General features: G+C 44.0%; 1 protein-coding gene across 3 annotated transcripts in view; it reads left to right on the top strand.

Moving 5' to 3' along the window:
• The window catches only part of myom2b (myomesin 2b), a 31779-nt gene extending 19167 nt beyond the window's left edge, over window positions 1-12612 (top strand). For all 3 annotated transcript variants that reach the window (XM_048269898.1, XM_048269899.1, XM_048269900.1), the window contains 20 exons: window positions 458-645; window positions 757-883; window positions 1144-1322; window positions 1490-1604; window positions 2339-2501; window positions 2615-2721; window positions 3018-3062; window positions 3423-3559; window positions 3974-4118; window positions 4245-4307; window positions 4506-4573; window positions 4898-5011; window positions 5891-5978; window positions 6114-6152; window positions 7134-7239; window positions 8325-8488; window positions 9926-9962; window positions 10152-10174; window positions 10354-10409; window positions 12115-12612. In XM_048269898.1, the coding sequence (XP_048125855.1) occupies window positions 458-645; window positions 757-883; window positions 1144-1322; window positions 1490-1604; window positions 2339-2501; window positions 2615-2721; window positions 3018-3062; window positions 3423-3559; window positions 3974-4118; window positions 4245-4307; window positions 4506-4573; window positions 4898-5011; window positions 5891-5978; window positions 6114-6152; window positions 7134-7239; window positions 8325-8488; window positions 9926-9962; window positions 10152-10174; window positions 10354-10409; window positions 12115-12537 (2387 nt within the window). In that variant the 3' untranslated portion in view covers window positions 12538-12612. The remainder of the gene's footprint in view (window positions 1-457; window positions 646-756; window positions 884-1143; window positions 1323-1489; window positions 1605-2338; window positions 2502-2614; window positions 2722-3017; window positions 3063-3422; window positions 3560-3973; window positions 4119-4244; window positions 4308-4505; window positions 4574-4897; window positions 5012-5890; window positions 5979-6113; window positions 6153-7133; window positions 7240-8324; window positions 8489-9925; window positions 9963-10151; window positions 10175-10353; window positions 10410-12114) is intronic.
• The last annotated feature ends 853 nt before the right edge of the window (window positions 12613-13465 follow it).

Here is a 13465-nt window from a genome sequence, read left to right as displayed (position 1 = left end):
GAGCTGGATCAATATTAATATGCAATGCGAGAATAGAGAAACTCCCATCAATTTGGTCAGGTGCTTAAAGAGCAAACAAGTCTATTGAAAAATTAAATAGGGATGATCACAGATTGGTGATCAACCTGATAAAATCGTTGCCTGTTAGACATCTGGGATGTTGGGAAATCGATTTGTAAACGATGGTATGGGTGTTTTCCTCTGACAAACAAAATTGATAAAAGGATTCTGCATAATAAGAGATTATGCATAAACCTCTGGGACCATTATAAATGGGGGTTCTGGTGTGAAACGGATTGGAAGAATCCTTTTTTCTTTCTTTTTAAAAAAAAAAAAAAGCAGGATATTCTTTTTTTTGTGATGAGAATGGGCCTGTCAAGAGCAAAGCTGTCTGACTTTTCCCTGGACGTACAGTGTATTGTAATGACAGCGTTTAATCCTTCCATGTTCACTGCAGAAACACCATCTGCTCCTTACGACATCTGTCTGCTGAGCTGTGATGGAACTTCCATGGTTCTGAACTGGAAGCGTCCTTTGAAGTCAGGTGGTGCGAAAGTTAGTGAGTATTACATCGACAAGAGCAACCTGGCCAAGAACGTCTGGCAGGAAGTGAACATCCCCCCTATCACAGAGAGAATTTACAAGGTAGGCCTGACTTACTCCTCCACATTTATATACTTATTAGATTGTACTGTAGCACCAACAGCATATAGTGTGAGTACAACTCTCTTAATAGCTCTGGTGATCTTTTTGTAGGTTGAGAATTTGACCGCGGGTGCGTCTTACAAATTCAGGATTTACGGGCAGAGTCTTGCTGGACTTGGCGCTGCCTCCAAACCCAGCAGTACCTTCCAGTGTACCGCCTGGAAGATGGCAGAGCCAGGTAAGACCAACTGCGAAATGCCGTAAAGCTGCTCAAATTACCATGCTGTCCAGGTTGCTTTCCTTTGTCATCACGATCACACTCAAGCTGTCTGCATAATGAAATATTGTGTTGACAGGACTTGCCCATGGCATGCATTCAAAATGAGCTATTTAACAAGCACCTTCAGGATGGGTCTCTTAACTATGTGTTGTTTGAAAAGTTATTGTCACATGCTGTTTTTGCTGCGTTCTTAGTGCAGTTGTTGTTGTGATTGACAGGTCCTCCATATGACATGACCTTCTGTGAGATCAGGGACACCTCTCTGGTGGTGGAGTGGAAGGCTCCGGTGTACACTGGCGCCAGTGCCGTCACTGGCTACGTGGTGGAGTTCGCCAAGTCCGGCTCAAGCACGTGGACCGCCGCCAACGAAAAAGCCGTCAATCACCGCTACGTCAAGGTAACTAACGTCCTCTAGAGAGGATCGGTGTAAAATGCCCCTGTATTTTGCGACTGCAAATAAAAGAAGACAACACAAGACACCTGCCTCTCATTATCTGCCTTTTCTCACTGCTGCTTTAGTATGCAGTCTCCCACTGTTCTTTACCTGTGACTTGCTCTGCTCAGGTGTCTGGCTTGGAGGCTGGCGCGTCCTACGTGTTCAGGGTGCGTGCGGAGAACGCAGAGGGCCTTGGCACGCCATCAGGCCCCTCCGACCCAGTGATTGCCAAGGCGCTGCCAGGTAAGCTTGCGCGCCAGCGGGATGCTCATTTCAAGCCTGGGCAGATATTAAAGAACATGAAAGCATGAGAGAGAGAGAAAGAGAGCGAGAGAGCAAGAGAGAGATGAGAGAAAGAGTCCCATCCCACCCCACCTGATACAGAAGGGAGCACCACTTTGTGTTCCAGAGAAATAAATAGAGGAGTGTGTGTGTGTGTATGTGTATATATTATATAATATATATAATATGATATTCATTTTACTCAGGAGTTTCCTCTGTATGAGAATAGGATAATCTGTGTGGAGAGCTGGGTTGTGGTGGAAGGGTATGACACATCAGTGAGTGATTTCAACAGTCCCAGGGAGGAGTCGTCTGTGTGTGAGTCGATAAGGAACATTTGTGTGTGGGGGGAAAAAAAAGCCTCTGACTCATCAGAAGGTGTCAAATGTTTTTATTTTTTGAGCTGGTGTGCTTCTACCAGCTTTGGCCAGCAGGGTGCAGTATAGAGTCATGTGGTGAGGCTCTTGTCAGAGTGAATGGGAGAAAAACAATAGCAGGCAGGAACTGGCCAAGAGATATGCTATTGCTGAGTGCCAACCCTGAAATAAAGAGCCGACTAAGTCAGAAAAAAGGAAACTACCACATGCAAATCCCCCATGCACACAAAAGCTCCATCTCAGCCTTTCCTTTAAAAAAAAGAAAGACATAGCTTCGTTGTCAATCAACCTCCTACATGTCTCCCTCTCATTTCAAAGGCACCCAGGAGATGAAGTGTGGTGTGGACGAGAACACAGGCGACGTTTATCTGTCGTTCGAGAGTTGTCAGATGACTGAGAAGACTGAGTTTGTGTGGAAGAAGTCCTACAAGCAGATCACTGACTTCTCCAAGGGAGTTGTTGTGAAGACACAAGGCAGCACGTAAGAATTAGCATCAATGTGTCAATGCAGGTCCAGTGTGATTATTAAGCAGCACTCATACTGTTTGGGTTATGTGTTGAATTTACCTGTGCCCCCCCCCTCTTTTTCTTTAGCTCAACACTGCTTTTCAAGAATCCTGACAAGGAGGATGTGGGAACATTCTCAGTCGTTGCTACACATACAGATGGTGCCTCAGCCAGCTACAAAATATCTGCAGAAGGTAAGGCCTGTAAATATATTATGACCAGATTGTTATTTATTAATACTATTATACTGTGTGTGGGCTGATGCAGTGCTATGGAAACACACACACACACACACTCTCTCTCTCTCACACACACACACACACACTCACACACACTCACAGTCACAGTCACAGTCACAGTCACACACTCAAATACCCACACTCTAGATGCTTTTCTAGATGGCAATAGCAAATGACTATAATCATAAAATGATTACACACAGTAAAATGTTGATTTTATTATCATTTATGAATGCCATGCTCCATTGCAGAGATGCAGAAAATGCTGGCTCTGAGCTACGACATCCGCAACCCAAGTAAGCAAGCTCTCTCCATATCACCATCTTTAGTGCACACCACTGGTGCATGCACATAACACTAATCTGTAGAGCTTTTCCTCAATAGCACCCATTAAATATTAATAAGATACTGTTAATAGTATACTGCATATATGTGTGTGCTCACGGGGCCATTATTGCCAGTTATCTGAACAAAACAAGGAGGTATGTTGTCTCTCAAAAATGCTGACGTCTTCCACACACATTACTTCTAATGTCAGCTGATCCCCTTGGCTGTCTAAATGTTTATTTAGAAGGCTTCTGGATTGAAATTTCCCTGAGCCATAGTGACGTGCCGTTGCCGCCACAGCCACCTCTCTCTGTCTCTCCCCCTGTCAGTTATTCCTATGAAGGCAGAGATGGCATACAAGATCCTGGAGAGGGGTCGCGTGCGCTTCTGGGTGCAGGCTGAGAGCATCTCCTCTGCCGTGACCTACAAGTTCTTCGCCAACAACAAGGAGCTTGCCAACTGCCAGGTGAGAGAGAGAGAGAGAGAGAGAGAGAAAAAAGAAAGAGAGAGAGAGAGAGAGAAAGGGGAAAAAGAAGAGAAGAGAAAGAGAAGAAAGCGAAGAAATGGCATTTGTTTAGCATGCCTATGTGGCTGTGATGTTTCTGCTGTCGAAAATTGGAAATGCAGCCCATCCAGCGGCCTAGCCCAGTGTGCTCTCCATTGTTCACTGACTGTTTTAGAGCAGTCATGACAAGACGAAAGCAGGCCAGGAGCAACATATTTTTAAAAAAAAGGGGATACTCCCTAAACACCAGTCCCTGGAGAGCAAATTTATTTCACCAGTGCAATCAAGAGATGATTCTTTCTTCCTTCATTTGGTTTGAAAATCCGAAATGAAAAAAAAAAAAATGAATTGAAAAACTCTCCTCTGCTCTCACAGGAAACCAAGATGAGCCATGATGCCGCGACTGGCGTCATTGAGATGATTTGGGACCATTTCACAGAGGAGAGCGAGGGCACCTTCACTGTTCAGATCCAGGACGGCAAGGCCAAGGCCCAGTCCTCCCTGGTGCTTATTGGCGATGGTAAGCTCACCTGTCTCAGGGTTACCCAGTGCCAATCAGCTGGGATGTTGACATGGGGTATAGCGCCAGGTGAAGTGTGGCATTGACAGATTCTGATCCTTTTGTTGTTTCTTTGGGCGATTTCAGCTTTCAAGGCTGCCTTGGCCGAGGCTGAATATCAGAGAAAGGAGTACATCAGAGTCAAGGAAGGTATGCTGGAAGAACACTAACTACCACCGTTTCTCGGAAATTACAGTGCAGTAATAGTTGCATAATCTTTGTAATTTATGCCTGTTTTGAAAGAAAAACTGCAACCTCAGTAAGTTAATTTGCTATCTTTCCTGTGCGCTCATGATGTTAGTTGGCTCAAGAACAAAGGGCTGGAATGTGATCTGTAATTCTCCCCAGGTCCCCATTTCAGCGAGTTCCTCTCTGTTCACGTCGGCGATGACTGCTCCGTCTCCCTCGTTTGCAAGGCAAGTCAGGCGCTCGCCCCACTCGCAGCCCCCCCACCATTACATTTGCCAAAAGACTGAGTGAAAATAATGGCCTCAGTTATCGCTGATGCCTATCTAAATGACTAATGCTCTCAGCGCAATTCATCTTCGTCACAGGGATCATCATTGTTCTCCCTGTGCCGAGAGGCGTCAGAGCAACAGTGTGACAGATGGCGCTAGTGTCGACGCCACTGCCATTTCCAATCTGCTTGGACACTTTTGTCCCTGGTTCATGGTGGCTCCTCCTTATCCTCCTCTCTTTTCTCTCTCTCTCTCTCTGTCTGTCTGCGTCTCTTTATGCAGGTGGCTAATCTAAAGAAGGAGTCCGTCTTCCACTGGTCTAAGGACGGCGCCGAAATCGTCCCTGATGTGCCGGCAGACCTAACATCTGGAGTGTGCAAGCTCCCCCTCGCCTTGGTAACTGGTCCTCTCTCTCCCGCTCTCTCTCTTTCTTTCTCTCTCTCTTTCTTTCTCTCTCTCTCTCGTGGCCTCTGAGGCGTGAAGGGCCTGTGTGTGTGTGTGTGTGGGGGGGTTGTCTGTTTGGGCCTGGATGTTGTGGGGAGAGGGTGTGCTGTAACATGACACACAAATCCCAGTTGTCAGTTTCCCTTTTCATGTTCTAAAACAAACTGCAACCGTGACCATAACATTGAGTGTGATGCCTGGGCTTCCACTGTTCCTCCCTAACATTCCTGGTCATCAGGCGGCGTGTTCTGTGAATGTGGTGTGGAAGTGTGTGAGTCTACATGGGAATACAGCCCAACTCACATGCATAGACCCAAATATTTGGCCGAGTGCATCTTGGAGAAAAATGTGGATGCAGTTCAAAAAAACAAACCATTTATGAAAACAATAGGTCAAACTGTGGGATATTCAGCTGAGCTGGAAATACATGGTTTTCACTGTATCCTGGACAATAGACCGTGATTATGGTATTTCAAGCAATCACAAGCCCTTTTATGCAGTCAACTGAAAGCATTAAAATCAGTGGTTTGCATCATTTGTTCAGCCAGTGAAATTTTCATAATGCACCTGTATTTGGTGTAGCGTATGTAGTACATGTTATTTCAGAGCATTTTGGTCAAACCACTCAGAGTTGTTTGCAAGGCGATGTTGTACTGGAACAAATCTGTCTTAAGCGCTGATGCTTCAGTGATTGCTGCCAACTACTACCTTTCACTGTCTCACCACATGCCTCACTGAGTTTGGTGTGTGTGTGTATGTGTGTGTGTGTGTGTGTGTGTGTGTGTGTGTGTGTGTGTGTGTGTGTGTGTGTGTGTGTGTGTGTGTTTATAGTTCTCCAAGAAAAATGTTGGCGTTTACAAGGCTTCTATCAGTGATGACAGAGGAAAAGACGAGTCTCACATCAACATCTCTGGTGAAGGTAAATCAACATGCTAACATGCTCTTTGACTTAAACCACACATTTATTTCATGGACATTCTACAGCAGTGCGTATTCACTTTCATGTCAGGCCTTATCAGGGCTTAACAGGCCTTATTCATGTTTTTTGTTACAGCTTTTGATAATGTCATCAATGACCTAACTCGTCTGGCTGGTAGGTACCATGTTATATTTTTATTTCACACGTGTTTCCCCCATAGCATACATGAAGTGTATCACATTGCAATCTGTTATGTTTCTCCTCTTGAAAGGCTTTTATATGACAGTCTTATTGATGTTCAGCTTGTCTGGATTGATGAGTTTGTTTTCATGGTTGCTGTTTGTAAATGTATTGACTTGCAACTCACGGCAGAGGATAACAATGATAAAATTGCAGGTTTACCAGTATGACGCATGTTTACTTGTGGCCATATTTCAAGTGGTGCACCGAGGTGCAAAGTCTTAAAATCCTCAAATCCTCCTACATCCGCCCGCTTACAATCCAATATTTGGTTCTGACCACATATGAAGAATGTAACCCTCAGTTTATCTCTTTGTGCATTATGTGTTTGAAAATCTGTGGCATAAATCAGGAGGACCTAATGTATAATGAAATAGCACACAAACAGCTAGGCTGTGCATATACTAAAGCTACACTACAGTCTTCTGTGTCATAATGCAAATTTAGTGCTGTAATCCTCGAGAATATGCACAATATGTAGACATTCAGGCGATAGCATCAGGGTATTGCTTGGTTCTCTCGTTGCTAGGTACATAGTTCCTGGAGAACCTTTTTGTTTGCCACAAATTGGGCAGAGGAAGCTGAGCGGCTCATTAAAAAAACGATCCCATTCTTAAGGGAACAACACAGGTCACCTTTATGAACCGGTGAGTGAGTAACTAATTTGTTCCTGTCACCACGACGAGGGTTTTCATCTACACAGGCCGTCCCAGGAGCTGCAACCTATTCGTGAAAGCAATCACCAGTTAGTCTCATTATGGAGTGCACCCCCCACACACACACACACACACTCACACACACATACACACACCTTCACACACCCTCTGTTGATACCTCATAAGACGGAGAGACTAATTGTCAGCCCAGATGAGCTTGAGTGGGTGACCCCCCCCCTTTCCCCTCCTGTCTCCCCAGGATCTTCTGCGGCCGAGCTGAACGTCCACAGCACTGCTGAGGGCATCATGCTCCAGTGCCGCATGAAGTACTACACAGAGGAGATGAAAATCCAGTGGCTGCAAAAGTATGAGTCTTTTTTTTTAAGCTTATTTATTTATTCATCTATTCATTTGCACATCATTTTATTCAAGAGGTCTCACTAAGAAAAGCATTTGTGTGCTGGGGTTACCTGGCAACTGAATGGGGAAAATGTAAATGTAACAATGTAAAAACGCTGTATATTATTATACATTTTCATAGTTTTCCTGTGCCGTTGAGAGTGTGTGAGTGAGAGAGGGAAATATAGAAATCCACATGAATGAAAAGCTACGTGGCTGACGTCCCCAAAGGCACAAGTTGCACTGCACCTTTAAACATGACTTCAGAGTCGCTCTGAAACCGCCTTTTGTGTGAGGCAAGGAAGGAATCAGGGAAAAATAGTGGTGACAGGAGATTGCATTTGTGTGTATGTATTCTCCACCATGTTCTGATACAATGCAGATTTATCAGATTTCAAGTTACCTAATGCTTTGCCCAAGGGCGGATCATGTACCCAGCAGAATACCGACATGAAGGATAAGCATTTTGCCCTGGGTCTCCGAGTAGAGCCGTTCTTTACAACCCCACGTCAAGTGAGAGTCAGTTTTGTCAACACATGCGTGGGCCTTCAATCTCATTTTGAAGTGGCTGCTTCAAGTCTTCCCTCTTCCCTCTTATGTTGTCAGTACCACAACAGCAATACTGGATACCTGTTTTGAATATGTTGCTGCATGGTTAGGATAAATTAGAATCAGAGGAGTGGTAAACAGCTTGACCTACCTTAGGATAGACGACATAGGTTGTATAGGCTGCGTAGGCACTATTGGTGTGAGAGGTTATTTTCAGGCAATCAGACAGAGAAGAAATAATCTGAAAATATCTTCAACTCTCTGCTGAACTGTAAAAAGCTTTTTCTTCATGGCTTGGCCGACAAAAAGAATCAAGGAAGCAGTGGAAGCACACTAATCTATTTTGTCTTATTATTATTCTTGTGTGTGTGCGTGTGTGTGTGTGTGTGTGTGTGTGTGTGTGTGTGTGTGTGTGTGTGTGTGTGTGTGCGTGTGCGTGTGTTTCTGCTGAGTATTAAAACTCACTATATATACTTCTCTATATCCCTCTGTATTGTTATAGGGACACCAAACTGTCTGCCTCTGAGAGACTTAGAATTGGCGGCACCCCAGCCATGGCATCCTTAGAGATTGTCGAGCCTGTTGACAAGGACAAGGGTGTTTATCACATTCAGATTACAGACGCTGAGAAGACATATACTCGTACCATGGACTTCTCTGGACAACGTGAGTAATGTATACATACACATATGCGTATATACATTTGCACAGATAATTATTACATTGGCATGCCATCATAAGTGCAAATTTGCTATCCAGAATTCTGATTAAACCAACAGTGTTTTAGGGGGAATACAGTATGTATGGTTTACCACCAGTAAGCCTGGGTGGAGGTTTGAGACTTTGCCCCCTAAGAATCTTTAATGAATAATAATCCCTGAAGGAGTGTGGTCTGTGAAAAGGGTTTGTTTTCCTCCCACTGTCTTCAATGATGGAGCTTACTGTTAGCCTTATCATGTGAAGGACAGTTTGAATATAAGCAGTCTCATAAGCTGGCGAGTAATGCTTGGCACAACACAATATAGATAAATCTCCATAAAGGAGTTTGTTGAATAGTTATGTTGCACCTGCCCCAGGTTTAGGTTTATTGAAATCCACCAAATCCATTTTTAGAGGACACTCCCAGGAACTTGTGGATCTGGATCCATTGTGATATGGCCAAACCCATATCACTGAGTGAGGCCACTCTCACATTGGGCTGCAACAAATGACAGATTCTATGGTAGATTAATTTATTATATTCTCAAATAATCAATTTGTTTAGTCTGTAAAATGTCATAAAGTGTTAGGCTTAGGGAAACAGTTATTGGCATTTTCTAATTAAGCAATAAGCCCCGAGAGGCCGTACTGTAGGTTACACTGATTTGACAACAGCTAAGGGGCGTTGTTAGGCACAACACTTTCCTAAAACTGTTGCTATAAATACCTGGCAAAGTTTTATAAAGTAAAGGCACAGCAACAAGAAATGTAACGACTTATTCATAGATAATCATTCTTCCGCCAAGAAATATATTTCCTCTATCTGAATAGAGCTCTGCTCCACTTTATTCTATTCTATTCTATTCTATTCTATTCTATTCTAATCCGTTCTCTTCTATTCCGTTCTATTCCGTTCCATTCTGTTCACCTGCTCTTGTGTGTTTGTGATTGAAAGGAAAGGGCCATGGTTGCAGCTGCTTACACAGAATCGCAGGGGAAGCATATTTAGGCACATCTGGGGATGGACTTGCAGAGGGAAAAGGGAGGGGGGGGGGGGGTTCGATATCAAAGGTGCCATCCCAGCGCAGGCTGGAGTCAGTCAACAGACTGTTTGATGACAAACATAATCAAGGGCTGGCCTCTGACAGGTCATGCGATTGGTGGGATGGTGACAGTAATGAGCAAGTCCTATTTCTGGGCCACGGCAGAAAAACAATGCCATTAAAATTATGAGAAATTATTTTGTATTATTTTATTTTTGTCCCTCCCGCTCTAGCACTGTTGCCTCCTGGAGAATTGGCTCCAGGAACTGAAGCAGAAAGCAAATTTTTATCCCTTTCCATTAACACTTCACTTTAATCTGTGTTTCTCTCTCTCTCTCTCTCTCTCTCTCTCTCTCTGCAGTCTATGATAACGCCTATGCAGAATTCCAGAGACTCAAGTAAGAGCAGCATGTGTTCTGTTGTGTGAACTGTGTAGGGCTCAGCGCTCAGTCTTTGATGAGGCGAGGTAGAGATGAGGGTTTTTTTTTAGCAATGCAGAGCATGTGCACAGCTAGTCAGACCATGGGTAACATATTACTCTGTGCTAATGACTCCACTAACAATGCCATTCTTCTCTCACCTTCCAGAGCCGAGGCATATGCTGAAAAGAGTGAGTATGTTCTCTGGCTTACGGCAATAGCTGGTGGCTTTTTTAGCAATATCCCCCCGCAGACTTAGTTAAGCAAAAAAATTGGCAGACAGATAGATAAATAAATCTGGAAAAAAATAGGTCTAACACACATGTGTATGTGTATGTGTGTGTGTGTGTGTGTGTGTGTGTGTTTTCAGATCGTGGTAAGGTCTGTGGTGGTCTCCCAGATGTGGTCACCATCATGGAGAAGAAGGTGAGACGTGAAGTATTGATTTATTTCCAAAGGTCTATGTGGCATCAGCCAGTTGGTCCACAACACAATTTCTTGTGGATGCTGGGGCTAGTCATGGCTTGGGGGGAGGGGGCAGCAGCACCAAGGTGAATAATTCAGAGACAAGGAAAAACACCTTGGGTTCAAGGTGAGGGGAAATGGGCAAGCTGTGCAATGATTTATCAATAAGCCAAGGTTGGGTTTATCATGTCGTCGTCCCCCACAATTTTGTGGGTCACTCATCACGCCACTGTTTGCCTGCTGGGGAGAGGGGCGGGACACCCTTTGTCAGACTGTTATGGGAAACCTGTCAGGAAAACGTCTAAGCAGGCATTTGTGATTATGTGTCAGAGCTGCATTTTTTTTTTTTTTTTTTTTTTTTTTTAAATTAAAGCCGCATTAGCAGGTCAATATTTCTTATTCAGTTTTAATCTCAGCAACTTGCTGATTTAGGATCACAGTGGTGTGTAGGACTCAGATGGCCAAGGGCCTTGAGATATTACATTTTTAGTATTACCCTTGTGGATTTATGCAGCATTCTGAAGCGTTGAGTGGAGTTAAATTATGCACGCCGAAAAGAAAATGAAACAATAATATTTCATTCCGAGCAAGCATCAGCATTAGTGCTGTGTTGCACAGCTGGAAGGATGGTCACGGAAGTTAGAGTGCTAGCAGTGTGCAAGTAGACATCAAAAGCATCCTGACATCACTCTGTGTAAACCTGTGTGCACAAATGATGAAACAATGTAATTTGAAAGCTTCTTAACATGAAATTGTGAAGTATTTGGGGAGTTCATCATCTACAGGACATAATATTATTAAAACATTCAGAAAATCCAGAGAAATCTTTGCAAACAAGGGAAAGAGCGGAAAAACAAATTGGATGGCCGTGGTCTTTTGGACCTCAGATGGGCTAAAGAGGAGAGGGCCTATCCAAGCATCCAACCTTTCCAACTTGTTTTGGTCCTCAATTCGAATTGAACATCTATGATGGTGTGGAGGTGCATTAGTGGCTACAGCATGGGCATCTTGCACATCTGGCAAGGCACAATCAATTCAGAATGATGTATACAGGGTTTGAGCAACATATACTGCCATCCAGGCAATGTTTTTTTTCAGGGAAGATCTTGAATATTTCAGGAAAACAATGCCAAAATGAATTCTGCACATATTTAAACAGTATTTCTCTATAGAGTCCAGGTGCTAAAATGGCCTGTCTGCAGTCCAGACCTGTCAAATTAGGTGCATCATGGTATGAAAAACTTGATTAACATGATACTGTTGAGCAACTGAAATCCTATATCAGACAGGAATGGAACAACATTTATTCTCAAAACTCAACTGGTCTTCTCAGTTCCTAAACATTTACAGAATTTTGTTAAATGAAGAGGTAAAGCAGCACAGTGGTAAACATTCCCTGTCCCAACTTTTTTCGAAACAGGTTGCTGACATGAAATTCAAAATGATTATATGTTTTCCATAAAATAGTCACATTTTTCATTTTCAACATTTGATATGTTGTCTATGTGCCTTTTGCTGCCAAATATGGGTTTACAAGACTTGAATTCTATCACATTCTGTTTTTATTTGCATTTTACACAACGTCCCAACTATTTCTGAATTGGGGTTATAATTGCGTGGCCAGGGAAGGTTATGTTCTGAAGGGTTCGTTTTTTGCTTTGCTCAGACTCTCAGCCTGACCTGCACAGTGTGCGGAGACCCCAAGCCACAGGTCAGCTGGTGCAAGAATGACCAGGAAGTGGAGCCCGGCGACCAGTACGTCATCTCCATTGACTCTGGCAAGTTCGCCAGCCTCACCATAAAAGGCGTGAGCATGGAGGATTCCGGCAAGTATACCATGACCGTGCAGAACAAGTACGGCGGCGAGACAGTGGACGTCATCGTGAGCGTCTACAAGCATGGAGACAAGATTCCGGACATGAAACCCGTGCCCATGGCCAGGAGGATCCTGCCACCCGTTCTCCCCATTGTGATCCCCACTCCCAAGTCCGCCACCCCCAGCCCAGCCCCGCAATCCGCCAAGTCTCCCACCCCACCCATCAGCCCCAAGTCCCCCACCCCTGGTCGCAGCACCCCAAGGAGAAAGTAATCTAACGCAGAATAAAAAATAATCTGAATTTAAAACAATGAAGGAATAAAAGGAAATACTGATGCAAAGAGGTGATACAGTTGTAGTGTGAGTCATTGTATAATGAGCAATGCACACATTAATAGGGATCATTTTTCAAACAGGATGCTCCATGGCTTCGCTGTAGTTTCCTTTAAAGATACAAAGCAGCATCTTGAAGGATAGAGAGAAAAAAAGTAGGAGTGAGTAGGAGGGGGAGAGAGTGGGGTCATGCTATATTTAGTGCACTTGCCACCACACTGAACAGCGCAACAGTTTGTCATCTTGGTGCTCGAAAAAGAGCTGAGAAGGGCTCTGATGAATTTTGCTCCCACTTACCTCAGAGGTGCTCAGGTTAAAAAATGACCAGCTTTGATGTTCAGTTTATTAAATCTCTGTTTTAAAAAGCCGCACTTTCAATTAGCCGGTGGAATTCTGAAGCGTTTACTCTCACCACGGATGGGTAGGCCCAGAGAGCCGGACCCCCACTTAGCCCCTAGCAGCGAGCACTTCCATCCCCATCGTCAGTAAATCTCGTTACACCCCCACTGCCCCTGTGTTTCCTGCTTTTGTGTTAATAAAAGAAGTAGAAATCACTTCGGCAGTGTCTTCTCTAAGCTGTATAGGCCTACTGTTGGCTGGCTCCCTTTCTTACTCCCTCTCTCTCTCACACACACACACACACACACACATTCTCGCACACACACACACACACTTATACAATCCTCTCATGCACACAAACATTTAAGCGCACACAGACGCTCAATGTGATGCAGTGTAAAATATGAACTTGATCAAAGTAGCTACAACCCTATCCGAATCGCATCAGCACTTTTCACTGCCTCTTTGCCCACTCTCATTTTGAAGTCCACAAATCATTTTATGTATATGGAATACCTAGAGCTGTAAG

This window comes from Alosa alosa, chromosome 18 (assembly GCF_017589495.1).
Source record: "Alosa alosa isolate M-15738 ecotype Scorff River chromosome 18, AALO_Geno_1.1, whole genome shotgun sequence".
Taxonomy (NCBI): Eukaryota; Metazoa; Chordata; class Actinopteri; order Clupeiformes; family Clupeidae; genus Alosa; species Alosa alosa.
This window is presented reverse-complemented; position numbering and strand designations above follow the sequence as displayed.